The sequence below is a fragment of the Cyanistes caeruleus genome, chromosome 2, assembly GCF_971803275.1.
Source record: "Cyanistes caeruleus chromosome 2, bCyaCae1.hap1.1, whole genome shotgun sequence".
Lineage (NCBI taxonomy): Eukaryota > Metazoa > Chordata > Aves > Passeriformes > Paridae > Cyanistes > Cyanistes caeruleus.
In genome coordinates, this window is record NC_141702.1 from 64,439,967 (window position 1) to 64,459,734 (window position 19,768).

At 40.1% G+C, this 19,768-nt stretch overlaps 1 protein-coding gene across 4 annotated transcripts in view; it reads right to left on the reverse strand.

Moving 5' to 3' along the window:
• PDE7B (phosphodiesterase 7B) overlaps positions 1-19,768 on the reverse strand; it is a 169,872-nt gene that overhangs the window by 12,289 nt on the left and 137,815 nt on the right. For all 4 annotated transcript variants that reach the window (XM_086877543.1, XM_086877544.1, XM_023923530.2 and 1 more), the window contains 6 exons: positions 13,440-13,591; positions 12,131-12,194; positions 10,393-10,488; positions 8,602-8,702; positions 7,002-7,133; positions 683-774 (listed from right to left, as the gene is read on the reverse strand). In XM_086877543.1, the coding sequence (XP_086733669.1) occupies positions 683-774; positions 7,002-7,133; positions 8,602-8,702; positions 10,393-10,488; positions 12,131-12,194; positions 13,440-13,591 (637 nt within the window). The remainder of the gene's footprint in view (positions 1-682; positions 775-7,001; positions 7,134-8,601; positions 8,703-10,392; positions 10,489-12,130; positions 12,195-13,439; positions 13,592-19,768) is intronic.

The following is a 19,768-nucleotide window of genomic DNA, read 5'->3' on the forward strand; positions in this document are numbered from 1 at the left end:
ACTTCAGCTGCTCAGAGCTGAGCGGTGAATCCTGCAACTTTGAAGTTGCAGTCTAAGTTGTGAAGGTCTAGACTGAAGTTCTTTAAAGTTGTTGGTCTGATGCAAAGAATTTCTGGAGGGATATGGAGCTTATTGCTTGCAGGTAACTTGTTTATATTCTTGGGAGAGTCACCTGAGATTTAAAATTTAATACTGCAGTCTGTTCACTGTCTCAATCCCCATCCTTGGTGGGACTAACCCAAGTAAAAAGCTAGCAGCAACCTGGCCAATGTGGCTGCTCGTTTTTTTTGCTTTATCCATAAAGACTGAACCAGATTCCCTCAGTGAGGTGTGGAAGTCCAGAGCAGTCTTGATGCTCTTTGACCAACTCCTTCAATTTTCTGTTTTTAATCACTAAATCTTTCCATATTCAGTTGGTGCTATGTAAAATGAAAAATGTCAACAATCCACTGAACAATTCCACTCTTGCTGGGACTCTCCACGTTCCTGGTGCTGAGAGTGGCCATTCCTGTGCTGCAGAAGTGGATAGGTATTAAAAAACACTTCTGCCATACAACTTTGTCTCGTGATTTGGTAGTGGCACCAAGTTCAGCCTGTTCTGAAGCCTGGGCCCCTTTGCCAGCGTGCTTTTAAGAAGGGAGAAGGCCACAGCCTGGTGTCAGTGCTTGTGGTGGACACTTACGTGACCTCCTTGGGCAGGTGGGCGAGCAGCCGTGACTCTCGAAGCATGCCCACGGTGGAGCGCCAGTGGTGGTTCTCCAGCACGGAAACGTTCTGGGGAGCAGGAACACCCATAAATACAAGGATGAAGATGGTAACAGCTACACATGGATTTGCTGTATCACATGATACCAACCAGAGCTGGTTGGACATGCTGTAACATGAGCCTGAAATGCGTGCTTTCCAGCCACAGTTGGATTAGAGTAATTGGTCTAGATTTCTACAGTTAGAGACCTTGTTTCTTAGCTGGGTCAGCTGGGTTTCTTAGCTAAGGTCAGCCCTTAGAGGCCTGTTGTTCTGCAGTTTTTGAGTCCTGCTGTGAACAGAGGAGCTAATCTCATCTGAGTGGGAGGTAGCTTGCATTCTAACACATTTATTAACAAATTAATTAAAACAGGAGTGCAAAATCATGTTTTTACCTCCTATTGATTCCAGGTTGACTTTTCAGCCTGTACAGTTTGAATGCAGAGTGGACAAAAAAAAGAAAACTAAACTGCCAAATTTCCCTTTGAGTCAGGGAACTGGAAGCTGCCTGCAGCTGTTCAGTAAAAGCAAGAGGAATAGCGGTACTGCTGAGCATTCGCAGGCTTCAGCAATTTCGCCTGCAACAAGTTTTGACTCCCCTTTGCTTCCTTGCTTTCAACTAAGTGGAACCAAAGTTAACTCAGAAAAAAACTGCTAGGGAGCTGAAACCCAGCTTTCTAGATTATCAGTAAATTACAACAAATTTGGTATCTTATGACTTGAATTTGGTATCTGATGACTTGAAATTACTATCGTAATATGCAATGCATTTTCCCATCATCACTTGTTTAGTTCACAGAGTACTTTCTACCACCAAATGCCTCATAAATGCCTCTTGTTCAAAAACCTCTATCATCTGTTCCCTGTTTTGGGCAGGTCACAGCTTTTGCAGTAAATGAGCACTATATAAGAAAAACAAAATAAAACAAAACTTTATGAGCAAACAGTAGAAAAAGGACTCCACCCTGTCACTGCCAGCTGGGAAAGTGGAGTCAGAATTCTTCTCTCCAGGCACTATCGATCTCTAGCTCCCTCACACACAGTCCCACAGCCCTGAGGTGTTGCTGCCATAGTACTGCCTTTCCCATGGGACATGATGCACAGCTTCCACTTTTCCAAGAGAGATTGAGCAGTGTTTTCTCCCTATATCTTCCCCATCTTCCCTTTAGTGTTGAAATGCTAAACATTGCCAGTAACCAAGATCCAATTTGCATTTTGATCATCTTGCCTAGTGCAAAGGTGAGAGTACAAACTGGATTGACTTCCTATCACAGTACTTTCTGCAGTGGTTTTTGTTGCTTCTGAATTCACACAGTGTAGCTTTGGTATTTCTCTGGGTTTTTCTGCTTGTTTCCCTTACAGAAATCACGTATTCTAGGGGAAAAATCAAAGTAATACCAACTCCAAAACTTTCAAATCATGTAAAAACCAATTCCTTTTCTTAGGAAGAGCTGATGGACTCAGACCTCAACATCAGTTATGCAATATAGAAATTACTTTTGACAGCAATCCTGTTCACTTGCCAGCTTAAATATCCCTTTTCTCCTTTTGCCTAAATACATCAGGATGGACTTTAGCAACTCTACACTCTGACCAAGAAAAGTAAGAGAATGTAATAGAACATAATAACAATTTCTCTTTTTTTTGTTTGTTTGTTTGTTTTTGGTTTTTTTTTCACCTACCCAGTCGCAGAGCTGAATACTAGTCCCAGGAGTCACCCCAAAGCCACAGGCTGCCATCTTCCTACTAAACTGGACAAACTCTAACTGACTGTCACCTTTGGCTTTTGGGAAGGCTTGTACTTGTTTAAGACAGTGCCTGTATGCACTGTATTTCCTGTGACCGTGGTCTGAGTGCATCCTTGAAACACTGCAACCAGGGAGATGCCCCTTGGAGCACCCTGAGTCTCCACATCCCACCCAGCGTGGCAGCTTTACTTGCTGTGAGGAGCTGCTTCAGCAGCACTGCCTCAAACAGGGAATTACACTCCATGGATGCAGCTGCTCCTTGGCCATACTGAAGGCCAGCCAGAACAGGGTTGAGGCATCTGAGACTTTTCCTGCATCCAATTAGTAGTTACTCATAGGAAAAACCAAACTCAGGCAGTCATCTCAGAGTATTTCTGCTTCTCTAAGTTTCTGCTCTTTGCCTGCTGCTATAGGGGGAAAACTTAAACTGACACTGCTGCACTGTTTAGTTTCCCACACTGAAACTACAGGGAGGAGGGAAAAGGAAAGGTCACGTTAACAAGCCAACAACCGAGCATGAAGTCATATGATTCTCCTCTTAAATGTAAGGAGCCAGAATCCCTGAAGTGGCTGCCAGCAATTAGTAGAGTCAGCTATTCCACCCAGGAACACACAACTGCTTTATTAAGACTAATTGCCATGAGCTATCTGATTGCCCAGGCTGGTGGGAGACAACCCATGCAGGCAAAGTCTCCGTGCTGCCTTGCAGACCGGGGCTCTCAGCTCTGCTTCTTCATGGGGTTTTAGTTTTTTAAAAAAACTGAGCAGTGCAGCTTTGCTTTAAAGGCTGTACTATAGGAAGCTTCTGTCACATTTACAGCCCAAGCCCAATGGATTGCTGTAACAGAGACTTCAGGACTATGACTGTTTATTTTACTTAAGCTACCACAATTATTTCCAATCTGTTACTTGGTCTGAGCTATTTGAACCAGTGAATTTGACATACACATTTGAAACAGAACACTAATTTGAGGAAAGGGAGACTTGCTACTAACTAGGTGCAGAGCAAACTTCAATTTTAATTCAAAGCAGATCATCATTTATTTAAATTTCTTTAGTCTATTCTTACTCATTGAGCAGCTGGTTTAACTACATAATGTTAAATAGTCTAAACTGACACTTATAATTAGAAACATTGCTTTTAAGGAAGACTGGTGCCCAAAATGTACTTTCCTATTTCCAGCTTACCTACATCTATATTAAAGTTGTAAAGTGTCCCTTCCTAGTTTTCTGAAACCTGTTTTGTACTATAGATGTTGTATGTGATCTATCCACACTTCTAATAATTTAAAAGCCAGAAAACGCAAGTTAGAAGCAAAGTCTGCATCACATTACAAAGAATGCTGTTGTGCTCCTCACAGGAAAACTAAGTGACCTCCAGACCACTAGAGTCACCTTCTATGCTCTCAACTGTCCTTATAATGCTGGAGATTTCAATGAGCTGCTCTATTTTTGCAGAAAATTATGGTCTGTGAAATCACGTGCAATGGACTCTTGTGGAAATTACACTATCGATTAAAAACAAAGTATCTTGAATCATAAAATATGGTTTGAAAATAAATTGAAAGCTCTGAAGCCCTTGATGATGTCTTCCTGAAATATGACTCTTCTCACATAAGCACTTCAGAAACTGTCAGATATTTTACATCTTTGTCAAAAGCTGACCTACCTCTTTTGGAAAACCTTTTCTTCCAAATGTAAATGTAAAGTTCTAATTTAAATGTCAAGAGACATTTAAAAGCATAGAAATGCCATACATGGATAAGTCCACAGTCTCAATGACAGATGACTGCCAGCTCTGTTAAAGCTTACTTTCATTTGATCCTTTTTCTGATTAATCCCAGCAGTTCTGTGGCTCTGCTACTTAAAAACCAAAAACCTAAGAACTTTGTTTCAGTTTCAAGCACATGTTAAAGTACATGTTTTAAAGACTATTCACTAAATCTAAATTTTTGACTATGAACGTTTTCAGCAAAACTTTTCCAGGAGTTATTTTTATTGGCATCCATACACTGTGTACTACTAACATTTTTGGAAACAATGTGGGATCATTTTCAGTTAAAATAACTCAAACTTGCCATGAATGTCCTTAAGTAGGGTACTTCAGATCTCATTTGCTGTTGAAAGATTGCATTTTCTACTTTGTCACTGCCTTTTCTAACCAACATTTGTAAGTATATTCAAACCCAAATAACTGAGCAGAAACCACTTCTCTAAGATACTAATATTTTAGCTGTATGTCTTTCAGATTAGCCTGATTTTTCAACCTAAAATAAAGTACTGTTTGCCACTATTAATTTGAGAAGGAATTGTTTGTACCTTTTCACAAGACAAGGGGTTTTGTGGAATGGCTCTACTCACTCCTCTTCAAAGCACCCTTACCATTCCCAAAGTACCGCAGCTTAGGCCCCTGGCTTTTTTCCCTCCTCGCTCAGCTGGCCTGACATTTAGAAAAGACTGGACCAGAAACATATGGGCATGACATAATAAGATGCATCAGCTTATGATGAGGCCAGTCACAAAGTTTTCAGTGTTTGAGCATCACTGTGCCTTGGCTGGGGCTCCCACAGTCCAGCCCATTCCCATGCCCGAGGGCAGGACAGCTGCACTGTCACATTACACAATCCACTTCTTATGGGAAAACCCAAATGTTCCTTGTGTAGGGTAGAAAAAGACAGACTCTCTTATCAAGTAGTAAGCATGTCACAGCAATGTCTTGATTTGCTAAGTATGTGTATGTAGCTATTAGTGAGTCTTCTTCAGGTAGATTAATTTTTAACATGGGATATTCTGTTTCTGACAACCTCCACAAAGGCTGGAATTGACTCTTCCAAAGTGGCTGGAAAGCAGCCCAGTGGGAGTGCTGGTCGACAGCTGACTGAACATGATCCAGTGTGTGTCCATGTGGCCAAGAAGGCTGATGCCATCCTGGCCTGTATGAGGAATAGTGGCCAGCAGGAGCAGGGCAGGGATTGTCCCCTTGTACTCAGCGCTGGTGAGGCCACATCTCGAATTCTGTGTTTAGTTCTTGGCTCCTCACTTTAAAAAGGACATGGAGTTGCTAGAGCATGTCCAGAGAAGGGCAACAAGGCTCATGAAAGGATCAGAGAACACGTCTTACACGGAGTGGGCTGAGGGAGCTGGGGCTGCTTAGCCTGGAGAAAAGGTGGCTCGGGGGGACCCGATGGCTCCCTACAGCCACCTGAAAGGAGGCTGCAGTGAGGTGGGGCTGGCTCTCCTGCTGTGCCTGCAGTGAGAGGACCAGAGGGAATGGCCTTAAGCTGAGACAGGGGAGATTCAGAGTAGACAGCAGAAAAAAACTGTCACTGTTAGGGTGGTCAGGCACTGGAATAGGTTGCCCAGGGAGATGGTGTCAGGGAGTCAGTCACCATTCCTGGAGGGGTTTAAGATGTGTCTGGATCTGGCACTGGGTGCTGGGTGAACAGTTGGGCTGGACCTGATGATTTTAAAGGTCTCATCCAACCTTCATGATTCTATGAGTCTGTAATTCTAAAGGCTAGAAATCAATACTATCTTCATTTATTACCTGTGAGTTATGGCTATTGCAACCAAAGTTAAGATGTACAGCATTGTTCTGGCACATTGTATATGTAAGTACAATGCAAAGAATAGAGAGATTTGCATATATAATAACAATGTGTATGGAGATTATACTCATAGGACAGCTTTAGATAAAATACAGAGCTACAATGATTGCCATGGGCCAAAACCTCAAATATATTCAAAAAGGACCACAAAAATCAGGCAGTATGGGTTCATTGCTAGTTACTGAACAAGAAGGTCTGTGTTTTTGTTTCAGGAAGTTTTCTACTACTGCTTGCCAGAGCTGAAAGGATGCATACTAGGTGAAGGACAACTCTGTACTTAGCCCAGACTTATGTTTCTCTCTGAGATCTTTTGCTGGCTGCTCTTAGAAACAGGATACTGGTCTAGACAGCCTGCGGTGTGACATAGTGGCTTTCTTGAAATTCTTTCTTCGTATCTTGAGAAATGTTACTGTAAACGTCTATAACTTTTCCTTTGGTTTCATCTGTCTCCCATTTTTTTTTTTAATGCAGTGTTCATTAAATGTTTAATTTTACTACAGCCACATGAAGCGAAGGTTTCTTTTAATGCAATACCAATTTAGAGCATGCCTGCTGCTGCTTACTTGCTCACTGAAAGATGAAATCTTCCTGTCATGATTTTAAATCTCCTACCCACAGCTACTCACCCCAGATGATCTACAGCAGAAACAACTCAGGCAACTGATCTGGCTTAAATGTCCTCAAAAAAACCTGACATTTCCACCTATTTTCCTGTATCAGCTTTGCTGTAAGAAGTGACACCCAGTGAGGTGCTTGACTGAAATTGTCCAGATTCCGAAGTGCAGGATGACTTGACCTGCGTCCTCCCGCTGCCAGATTTTGGTATTAGAAGTTCACTGCAAATTGCTTAAACTCTCCTTGACTACATTTTACACATTAGCAACTCGATGAGCAGTTTTACCTGATACAAGCTGGCAAGGTGGTGTTTAGTTTTAATCAGAAAGGGTTGGTTGACTCCTGGGTGATCCACGTCATGAGCTGCAGCAGCGAGCAGTCCGAGCATGATGTCCGATGGAGTGAGGAAGTTGGCAAGCTGAATCATCACATACATTAATCACAACAAGAATATGAACAGTAAACACAGTTTTTTCTTGGGTAAATAAACAAACCAGCTGACATCATGGCATTGCTTGGGTTTGTAGGCATTTGTACACAAATGTCAAGTATAAATTCTGTGAACAACATTTTTAAGGTAAATGTTGAACTTAGATCTATAAAGATATTAGACTACAGAATCATCTTTTATTACAGTTTGTAATCTTTTATCTCTTTATCATTCATGGCAATATAAGGATTGTTGTAATAGAAGTGCTTGAGCATAATCTCAAACATTTACTTTTAAAAGCAAACAGGCAGGGCGGCAGGTTGGCATATGTTAGCATCCATCCAGTAAGAGCTCTGCCTCCCTGAGTATTTAGTAATAACCAATAAAAGATCAGGCTTCAATTTTTTAGCATAACACTGTGTTATAAAATGCAGAGTTTATCATCTTCTGAAATTTCAGTCTTGGCTGTTAAATACTTATCCCAGTTCAAGTATATGTATTTTATCAGTGAACAACATAATTTACCCTTCTAACTTCAAACACTCAAGTTGGAAAACCTGTCCAGGTTTTTTTCTGCTACAGGGCTCATTCAGAAGCAAAAAAAGGTAGTCTTAGAACTTTTCTGTTTGTGAAAGTGAGGCAGTTATTACCAGCCCAATGAGTCTGTACAGAGTACAGGTCTATGAGATGAAAGAAGCATCCTGAGGTGAGAACTGATGAGCAGCATGGTCCAGGTTCTGGATGTTGGCTGTCCTCGGTACTTCCTGGTAAGAAAAGGCTTGCAGATCTTGCAGGACATGAAAATATAGGAAAGGTGGGGCCTGCTCCTGTCCTCACTTACCATTGCTATATTCTGGTAGAACAAACTGCTAGTTCTAGCAGAACATCCTTTCATCTAAGCCAAGCCAGAAAAGATTAGTTATGTTCTTATAGTGTGGCTCAGCACAACAATATCACAATGCCTTCCAGTAACACACAAGGCAACACCACCCTGATGCTGTGAGGACTTGCAGCAGCAGTCAAATACTTGTGCAGAGCACACCCTTGCAACAGACCCAACTGAAGGGACTGTTTTCCCCTTTCCTGGTGTGGCACCGCACCTAATTTGGTATTTTGAAATAGTGATGTGGGGAGCTTATGCTCTGAGGTGGCTGAGGCACAGACATTGCCTCCTGCTGAGTGATGGGAGAAGGACTGCAGGCACCAGTGGGTGGCTGGGTCACACTGTGTGGTGGCTGGAGCTCATATGGCAGCACTTAGCCACAATGCTTGTGCGATAAGAAGTGACTCTCACGGCTTGACTGACACATCTGTAATCTGTAGCTGAGGCTGCTCCTGACTTGTTGCTGAATTCCAGCATGCCATCACTTTCTGCTGTCTGGAAGTATCTCTTGGGGGTTTTATTTCAATCCTTAAAAAAAACCAATCTCAGAACCATCTGAAAGGTTGTCCTTACCTTGGGCTCCCTCAGATAGCAGTGCATAGCTTGCGTGACATCAGCGGCATGGACAGCATTGTGGTACGGGTTCTGGCTATGGTAATCTTCTTGAACCATAACTGGGAATCAAAACAGAAAACAAAGATCCTTTTGTCTCTGAATGCCATGGCCACAAATTGGAACTGGACTTAAAATACAATCTGAGGTTTTGCAGTCAGCTGCCTAAGGAGTTTCTTCAAATAGCTGTAGCTTATTTAAACTGCTGTTTTTATCGGGATACCTTTAAAGAAAAAATGCATGAAAGGATTTGTGAGGCCCAAGGGGATATACTGGGTCTAGTGCATAAATCACCTCTTTCTTGCCTTAGTGAAGGCTCTCATTGAGGAGTAAAATAAACAAGGAAGAGAGGCAAATTTATCCACAACAGAGTGTAATTATTTAAGCTGCTGTCGTAGGGTAATAGTGTACCATTAAGGCAGTACCACCTATTTTACAGCAGCAGGAGTCAGACCCTGATATCCTGCCATCATTTATTATTTGAGTGATGAACTACAGCCAAAGGCATTCCTACACCCCCCCCAGGTGAATAATCAAGAAAACCCCAGCACTGGGGTATTCACAGCAAAATCTCCTGTGACAATTTTAATCACATCTGTGTGTTCATTTTAAAATGCCAGTCCCTCTTGCTTTAGTTTGCAGTGCTGGAACCAGTCCAGTTGCACCAGGAGCACCAACCTCTTAACTCTCAGCCTTCTCTCAGGTGCAGAAAAATCACTGAGATGTGTGCTTCACACGCCTCTGTTCCTTGCAGCAGTATGTGCACCATTATGTGGTCTTGGGACACCACCACGTGAGTGCTGGAAGCTGCATGTGATCCTGCCTAAAGCGCTCTCCTAGACACGATCAAATTAATCAAATGGAAAGCTAACAGGCAGATTTCCCATGGCGCTCCCTGCCAGCATGAGGAGCGCCAAAGAAAGTCCAAGCCTTCTGTTTGTTTCCAGCTGCACAAGCATCTGGAGGTACAATGGGTAATCCCTTCAACTGTGAGTACCACTAGCTCTAATTACCCGACTGTCCACTTCACGCCTGCCCACAGGAGTTAGAAACAGCGGGGAGATTTTGTCTGTCTCCGCACCAGAACAACGCTTTCCAGAAGCGACAGCTAGGCAGTCTTAAAGAAGAGACCTTTCTTTGGAAACTCTGCCTGACAGCCTGAAAAACTGGCATTTAGCTGCTTTCAAAATGTGATGCAAAAGATAATTGATTTTGGCCAATTTCTTCTTTTGGTTCACTGACAGCATGGGGCTAATATTTCTGTTTGCAGCAACAGCAGCAGGGGCTTCCATCAACACTATTCAGTGTGGACAGCTTGATATAATTTGTTAAATCTTGCACATAAGCTTTTAACTGCCCTGGGTCTCAGTGGTCTTTCAGTCACTAAAATAATTACACTGCGCCACAATTGTACTGTGCATGCATAGGTCCTGCAGTGTCTGTCTGTCTGTGTGGGCCTAAGCCAGCCACATCTCTGCATGGTGTTACTTCATTATAAATCACCAGTGTGACTGTGCTGCTGGGATACTTCAGCCCAATGCAGAGCCTTTTGAAATCCCTCCCCTGACTAGGTATTGAACCAAGTACTCAAATGCCTGCAAACTGTATGATGATATATATCATAGACATCTTTTACTGAAATACTTCCAACGACATCATCCTTTTTACACAGACAGACAAAACCAGTGCCTTTTCAGATGCTCTACTTAAGCTATAAACTTCATGCAAAGATGGCTTTGACTTTGCACTTACCAAAAAACCTGTGTAATGTAACCATGTCTAACTGGAAATGGTGAATAAGTCCATGCACATTGAAGAGGTGACAAAGCAGTGTTACGAGACTGTTTCCTAAAAGCAGAAAGAAACAACTCTTAGATTCCCTTTACACGTAGTTATAAATCAAGCAAGGCTAAAAATTTGGGTAATTTCCTATTAGTCAGCACCAGTCACCTCATCTCCAATGAAGAGAGCTTAGATGACCAGCTCATCTAAGCTCATATACCCAGAAATCACTTATATGAATTATTCCTATACATAATCAAGACCTGATGTACCAATGGAGTGGCATTCTTGTGTCTAGATGCCATAAAGTCACATTTGCTGTTTCAACATGACAGGCAAACTGTGGTTTTAACTGGAAGAAGGCAAATTGACATGGTTTTAACAAAATCTTTTCACAGGTTTGTCTGAGAGCAACATGATCTTTGTAATTCAGGTCTATCTTCAGAAACAAGAGAAACAAGAGTGGCTTTTCTGCCACTTTGGTTTGCCATACTGTACTAATTAATTAATTACTAAAAATCAGGAGTTTGGAATGATTTTTTTTTATTTTGCATATGGCTGTATAGACATATAATTAACACATCTAACCTAGCTCAGCTACAACTGCATCTCTCGACAATGACACAGACAGGAAAAATGAGTTGCAGCATTTACAGTCTCAAGTCCCACTGTAATGTTGCACTGGCCTTACTGTAAATCCAATACTGAGAACACTGGCAAAACTGAGCCTTACTCGTATTACATGATCAGCTATACATAAACACAGTATTTTAAAAAGTTGGCACTGCTTAATTCAGCGGCACTATTTCCATAAAAGTTAGAAAAAAAAACCCCAAACCAACCAACCAACCCATACTACACATAAACAAAGTTTGAAGGGAGTCTTTTCTTATTTAACGAAACTCAGGAAGGAAAATAAATATTTGTATGAAGAACACATGGAAACTTACTTGGTCGTGACTACTGAGCGGAGGCACAGCAAGATAATTTAGAACTATGCTTTTGCTTCCCAGGCAATTTGCAATCCTTTTCACTCTTCACTGCCAGTCACTCAGCTGAACGACCCTCTAAACCAACTTTTTTCTACATCTTTTGCCCCAGTCAAACCTAATTGGGCTGGGAGTGAGGAATGAGGGATCTCAGTTCTCTGAGCAGCACGGAAAGGGGGAAGGTGTGATCCTTACACTCTTCAGCAGTTACCTGATCAAGAAGTATGCCTGGACATTTGTGGGGAAGGGGGATGGCTTTACAGGCACGTATTTAGAGAAAACATTTAATGGATTTTTACTCTCTTAATAGATTTCCTAATTTTTTGCTGCTAAACAGAAGCAGAGGTGTCTTCACTCAAATGTCTTTAGTGTTGATAGAAATGGACTGATTATTGAGATATGGGTTTATTGACCAATGTATCTAACAGGTATATTTAAAACACCTTGAGAGTTTCACAGGTAAATGAAACAGAAACACCTTCCTGAAAAGGTGACAACAAATGTAGGAGATTAGATTAATACAAAAGCTCACTTTAAACATACTCTATAGCTCAGGAAAAGTCTGAAAAAGCTCCAGGATGTGCTTTTAACAGAGGTTAAATGTGGCCAATTTCTCTTCAGTAATTTGAACTGGAAACATTTAGAAAACAATTAATTAGGGATTTTTTGAAGAATCATATATGAGAGATAGTAAAATAAAGACTTAAAAATTTACTTACCATTTGTCAAGCGATCAAACAAGAAAATGTCAAAATCCCACATTCCCACTTTGGATAGCATATGCTGGAAAAACCAAATGTGAAAAGGCCAGTGACTGGTATGTCACACCACATAGCAGATTTTCATTATTGTTCCACATCAATCAGTCACAGGATTGGTTACTGCAGCTTTAATGTTTTTTTCAAGAAACCTTTAGAGGCTGTATTTGAAATATCAGAAATCAGGCTCATGTAGCTCTACTGCATAAAATATCACTGGCACTTTTAACTGGGAAGGTTTAGAACATAACACTAAAAATACCTTCTAAATGGAACTCAAAACAAGGAATAATATAAACCAAATTATTAAAATATTCCCTTTTACTCCACAAATGTTTCATTGTCTCTTCATGTCCCCAAATTGTCAGCGTAAATTCTCTTAGGTTTTTAATACAGTGTTTAAAAATCTTAGCTCTCATGGTGAGTAGCGGTACACAAAGTGGTGCACAAGAATAGCTTTCATAAACTACTGTTTGTAACTCCTGTGCTACTATTAAACCCAGTCAGACATGCAGAAGAATCCATCATTACCAGCAAATGTGGTAGTGTTTTCACAGCAACATCAGCTGAGTCAGGAGACTGATGCTGGACTACCTCTATGACCTACAGTGATGTATGTGTGAATGAAATACACATTCACATTCCTATCTCTAGTCAACATTCAAACAGTTCTGAATTCTTAATTAATTTCTAACACCTGGCATATAATCTCCTCTAGCAGAGAATAAAAACTGCCAGGGCATATAATCCCAATGCCATCAATTCTGAAAGTTTTGCTAGAAAATACCAAAGTAAGTGTAAGAGCTGGAAAATAAGATAATTATATTTTGATCACTGTGAAGTCTGCAGTCAATGTTCCATGTTTCCTAGCCTCTGCCACTATTGAGAGAGCTATTGTGGGTTGCCTGATAGCTGTTCCATATCAGACGAGACACACCTGTCTTGATTTTCAAGTGGATGAACTTGAAAAAACAGCCTTGCTGTGTCAAGACTGCACTTAAATCAGTCACTTAACCTGAAACCCTTAATTCTTTAATAAATCCATATAATAATTTCAGTTGTTGGAATCTGAAAATGGTAAACAGATTTAGCAACACTTTCTGTTGCTTTGAGACCTAAGCCTTCAAGGCTGTAACCACAAATGAGGAATGGACAATGTAACGTGGGTCATTTAAGAAAGATCAGCCATGAATTTATCTGAAGACTGAAACAGAACTGACACTCTCTGTAGTATTATTAGAAGAAATGGAGATCTGGAGACCTGTCTTACCCTTGCTTGCCCAAGGTAGTCCTCATCCAGTAGGTACAGAGAGGCTTGCGGTACAACTCCACGCAGTAACCGGGATGCATGGAAATATCTCTGGAAACTTAACAGTCTTTTCACTTTTTTCTTGGTGCCAATTTCCCCTGAGAGTGCAGAATCTGTGAAAATCAATCAGTACAGAAACCACAAAACTTGAGATGATGGATGCCATTATTGGTTTAATAAGAGAAATATCAAACACTTTAAAATAGCAATACAAAAACCATGAAGTTCATGCTTCTTGCCAAGCCACATGAAGGAACAGTATTCAAATCACTTCAGCATAATATATTTGTTTATTTTAGAAAGGAAATATGTTCCAGGAAAGAGAATACTATTGTAGATTTTGGAAGATCTGAGTTCAGTGCACTGCCTGCTGCAGCCTTCAGTGTGACTCAGCTCAGTCACTGGGGGGAAGGGGGTGATACATCACCTAACTGTAGGTGTTAAGAGGGATCCTAAATGACTAGGCAGAGTTAGGTACAGGAAAACTGCTCTTACCCTCTCTGCCACTGCTCCCTAACTATACACCTGAAAATAATACCACCTTGGCTCCCTCACAGGAGTGTCATTGGAATATATTAAAATTGCACAGCGCTAGAAGTACAAGGTGATCTTGGGTATAAAATCAGAAAAGTGACACCGAAAGAGAACTCAAAATAGAGTTTGAAAACACAAATGTGTTACCCTCTTTTGGAAAATGAAATAGAGCACGAAATAAGAATAGGTTAATAATCCTATTGCATTGTCTGCTGTCATTTCTATGTGTTAAGGCAAATGATAAATGAAGAAAATATTTTAGCTCTCCAATGAGGAGTGCAAGAATATTCTGATAATACAGGCATTTCTGGTTATACAACTGAATGTTTTTTCCACCCTGTACCAGGATAATTCTAATTCCCTAATGCTGTCTTAGGAGTTTTTTATATAGGACTAAATGTGACACAAAAGCCAAGGCAGTTTTTATACAGTGATTAAATCATTAATTAGAGTAATTAAATTACCTTATTGTTAGTAAGAAAAATATGGAGGCTTTCTAAAACTCATAATGGTTTAGGTAATTTTATCTGAACTTTTAACAGAACCTCACACTCAGTTGTGGTGTTTTCATTTTGCAGTCTGGTGTAAGTTGTGAAAAAAGAGAGGACAGAAACTGGACAGTTGGTTGCAAGTAGCAAGTTTCAACATGGTTTTATTAGTAAGACAAACCTTGTATGAAACTGAAGATTAAACAGTCCTTTGAGAGAACAGTAATGATTTCTTGAGATAAGATGCTCCATAGCAATTCACTGGATTTCAGTTTAAACAAGAACTCACAAAAAATATCCACACACTGAAGCTGACTATTTTCTATTTTTCCATCTCTTTTTATGAAAAAACACTGAATGTCTGTTCTACTGTGAAATTAAAATATCACTTTGTTGTTTCTATGGGTGGTATTATTCTGAGAGGATTTTCAGCGAGGTCACTAAGGCTTTTTTGGATCATGGATGATTCAGGATTTGGTTTCTCTAACAGCAGATGTGTAATCACCCTCTGTAGCAAGTCTCTTCCTTATTAAGTAATCCAACAGCTACTGAGCGACACAAAGTCAGTAACAACATCAAAAAGCACCATCCTTTCTACTGAGTATCAGTATAACTTCCAACACCAGTAAGTTGGAAGCCTCATGGTTCTCATGTGCAGTCCAAAGACCTCACTGAGTTTTAATAATATAAAAGCACAAGATAACTTCACTGGAACTTGACAAGCCATGTGGTTTCCAGAAGGCAAACAGTAACAACACCACTACTTTACCAGCCTGAAGGTCAGGTTTTCATTTATGATGTGCCAGCACCTGCCTTGATTTTCTCACACATTTTAAAAGCTGGAACAATTTCATGGCCTGTTGAAGGAGTGAATAATGTAGGTGTGAACAGTTACCCAGTGGCAGTGACACGTGGAGAAACCAGTAGACACGTTTTCTTATTTCTTTTCATTTATACAGGGCTGCTATGAAATGGCTGGAATTCAGTTTAATTCCTGGATAACAAAACACTCTTAAAATAAATTCACCTTTTAAATTTGTGTTAGCTGATTCTTGACTTTCCAACTTTCCTATTTCTATCTTAGCCCACAAACTGTCACTACTTTCAGGTAACAAGTTAAAACTTTGAAGTACAAAAAACTTCGCTTTTTTACATTAAAAATTAGGAGTCGCTCATTTTTATCTAAGTTAATATCTGATTTTTCAGTTAAAGACAGATGACTGAAATCACCACCTACACTCTCTAAAACTGTCTTTAGAACTCACACGTAGAGTTGCTGTGGATGATCTGAAGGTGAAGGTTTGGCCTGAATCCCAACAAGCAGCTGTACAGTGGATTATGAAGAAGTGGTTATTTTATCCTTTGGATTACCAGATCATTTCAGTAGCATAAATAATACTTGCCAAAGCACAAACACATCAGATGGAAACAATTAACTTCTTATTGTGAAACATATTTTCTGAATTGAACCATTGAAATTGCTGCCCATTGCTCTGTATGGCTGTCATGAGTCTCAATTCAAATTTAGCCATCAGCAGACGGTGCCCCTGAAACCTGACTTGACACTTCAGGTGAGCACTGTATTCTAATATATTATACAAAAAACATTACCCACAATAATCTGTTGTTCTGTGTTTTCATTCATAAGGGAAGAAGAAAATAACACTGATAAGAATTGTAACAAATGTATTTTCAAAACTGGGCTCTTGACAGAACAGTCTGAATCCAGCACTGCAGGCAATCCACATGCAAACTCTGGATATTGACTTAAAAGAGTATCATGCTAAAATCCCAACCTTTGGGTCCTTTCAGTAACAAGTGATTTGCCTTTGAATCACAGGACTTATCAGCTTATTTCTATGACCCATCTCAGATTACTGTGACATCCACAATAATGTACTTTATTATGACAGTGTGTTGCGTAAGATTGGACTTAGACGCTGCCCTTCTCTGTGCACAACACGACCCAAACAAGTATAATCTCCCCAGCATTTTCTCTCTCCTCTTCCAAGATCAGTGTCAAACAGAAAAAGAAAAGCACAACTATATGAAGTTGAGAGAAAAACGTTAATTAGAACAGAAGAGCAAAAGGCAATGCAGCCAAAAGTGAACGCTTAAATTCTGCCCTCAGCTCAGCAGTTGCATCTGAATCTCCCAGAAGCAAAGAGCCATTCCCAGCATATGGGAACACATTTTGAGCTGACACAAAATCAAGATGCAGTTTTAAGATGGAATTAAGGGTTTATGTGAATGACTTCGAGTAAAACGCTGAACAGACTACTTCTTTATTGGCAACTTTAAATTTCAGTTTAAATCATAAACAAAAAATTTTGATGATGATACATGATATACATCACACAGCACCTTCAGGTAAAACTGAATTACAAAGTAAATTAATCGAAAGTATTACTGCAGATATCCCTGAACTTCAGCTGTGGACCTATGTGTACTAAAACATATGCTATAGCATCTGGTTAAAGACCATGATCTGCAAAGCTCACATGGGAAGGATTTAGCAATTATGTGCAATTTTGAAATGATCGTGAAAGACTAGAATGTCTTTTGTTTATACCCATAAAACTTCCCTTGAGAACTGTGTATAACTTTAGTCATTGTGGCAACTTCTGAAAGTTTTGCTTACCTAAAAAAACTCCGTCTCTTAAAAGATGCCCATTCTTATGCTACAGAGTTACTGCCTAGCACAGGGGTTGCAGAAACCCTCCTTTGTACACTGAACAAAGTTATTGCATGAATCACACAGACATCTTGTATGAATTACACACATGTTTACAGAAGTGTTCGTACAAGCATTCCTCCCAAAGCTCAACCTCTGCCTTCAAAAGCTCAGGCAGCCTGAGCTCGCAGCGTATCTCCCGGGTTTCAGCAGGAACCAAACTGGCTGTGTTTTTCTTCAGGTAATTTGATAGCCACATCACGCACGCACGCACCAGCAGACCATGGATGATGTCTGCATTACTGCACATGGCCCTCAAGAGGTTAATAAGCTGCAGAAATCAATGGCTGCCTTCTTTCTCCCAACACTGCTCCTCCAGTTACACTGATATTCTCGCCTTAAATTGATCTATGGCTCACTACACACCAACCTCTGTTATTTCAGGGAAAGAGTTTTCCTGCACTGGGGACTGCTACCAGTTTTCTTTCATATTTCTTTCACGCTGCTGTGCTAGCACGTGCCCACAGGCAGCATGAATACAAAAATGATGGAGGTTATGCTAACAATGGTTGAGTTAACATCCAGAAATGATCACATAAATCAAATTTGGACAAGGATGTACTTAACTCTGCACCAGACATTCATTACATTGTTACTGTTCTTTCAAAGTAAACAAACTGTTATGCATTCAGATAAAGCCTCTGAGTTTTTCCTCACAGAAAGCCTTTTGTTATTTTATTGCACCTCAGCGTACAATAAAAACAGGTCACCCAGCAGCATGAGTGGATAAAGAGGGTTTATTAATTTTCAAAAGTAAACTGATTCAGAAAAGGGAAATGTTTTTTTTTTCCTTTTCTTTCCTAAAGGATGCAGAATAAATCAGGTCCTCAAGCAGCTACCTTTGACTCATACAATTTATAATAGCCTTTCCCCTCTTCCAAGAATGCAAAGGCATTTCATATACAGCCACTGTATGCCTGACAAGCCAGGCAGGATTGGTGGGAAAGTGCTGGAATATCTGGAAGATAAGGTGAGAGGGCGAGTCCTGCAATTTAATGTCTGGACAGTCTGCAAACAGTGAGGACTCTGGGAAACAATTTGTCTCTGGTCCTGCAATTTTCCGCACTGGTTCCTGGCTTGACAGCTAACGAGCTGAAAACTTCTCTTTGTGAGCCTCAGAGGTATGTAATTGACTTAAGAGGAATAACTGGCATTTGTCCTTTTTTTTTTTATTTTTTTTTTGCATGTAAAATTATGCCATGCATTTAGATCACCTTTACTGAAGTCTTACTTGGCATATTCATTGCATGCTTGGTTGCTGAATTTTTCTTGCACAGGAGAGCACTGATGACAAAAAAAACTGCTATGCCTTCCTAGTATCTTCTTACATTGCAGACTTCTCACAGTGTCCAAAACACAACAGCAGCATTAGTACGAGTAGTTGAACTAACACAGCTGATCTAAAAATTAATGACAAACTTAATATTTTAAATTTGAATTTTGGAGAGAGCACTTCTCAATTAGAAGGACAGAAAACAACTTCTCCCTGCACGGTCTAGGCCTTCTGGATACGTTTCACCTTGCAGTCCAAATAGCCTTCAGAAAGAAAAACACCAAAGTTTTGAAGAAAAGCCTGAGAAAATGCACAAACCACCAGAAGCCCATGTAGAAGGACTGTCACCTAAAACTTTCAGTCTAGTGCAGAAGGACCAAGAAGCTCAGATGAATAAATATCCCAGTTCTACCTCTCAATCATCTGTGTAAGAAACTAACTGGCTGGTGTAAGAAACCAACAAACATGATTGATGCAAAGTAAGTAAGATTGTGTCAATTTTATCATGTGAATATACACTGGTCACAGCAACTAAGAAGACTGAGATGAAGACCTTGCACTACATCGTATCTTCAGATAAGCAAAGTGCTGTACTGAAACCTTGTAAATGCAGAAATCCTCATGAGACTTCCTCAGACTATATGGAATCCAAAAAAGTTGTGCTATAAACACTTTGTTTTTACTCACTTCTCTAATGTCTAACAAAAATATTTTTTGTTCCTTGACTTCTGATAAAACCTGTTTTTAGAGATCTCTCTCTCTTAGAGTGCTTTCTGTTAGTTGCCATTGTTAATATTGGTTGCAACTGCATTCTTTCTCTTTAGAGGGATAAATTTTTTTCAATTAGGCAGAAGTGAGAAAGAGAGAGGGACCCTGAACAGGTCAGAGAAAAACACAAAATTACAAGTATAGTGAAAAACTTAAAAATTTTCTGCTTTTGAGTAAAAATTTTGCTCTCCAACCATGTGCACAAGTGCACAAAACCAATATACAGCTCTGTTTACAGAGGAGGTACTCATGCTTCTCTGGCTAGTGTGAGAGGTTCTGAGAAATCACCTTTCTAGATGACCTAGCTTTGGAGTTTCCTCTTCTTTGAACATCACTTGAAGTGGTGGTGGCTTGTAACATCTGAATTTCCAATTCATGAAGTTCTTGCACTATTACTGGCATCTTGAAGAACACTAGTCATGCAATTTCCTCCCCAAAATACATTCTTTTTGATAATGTTTGAAAGAGAATACAGAATTTAAAAACTATTCTG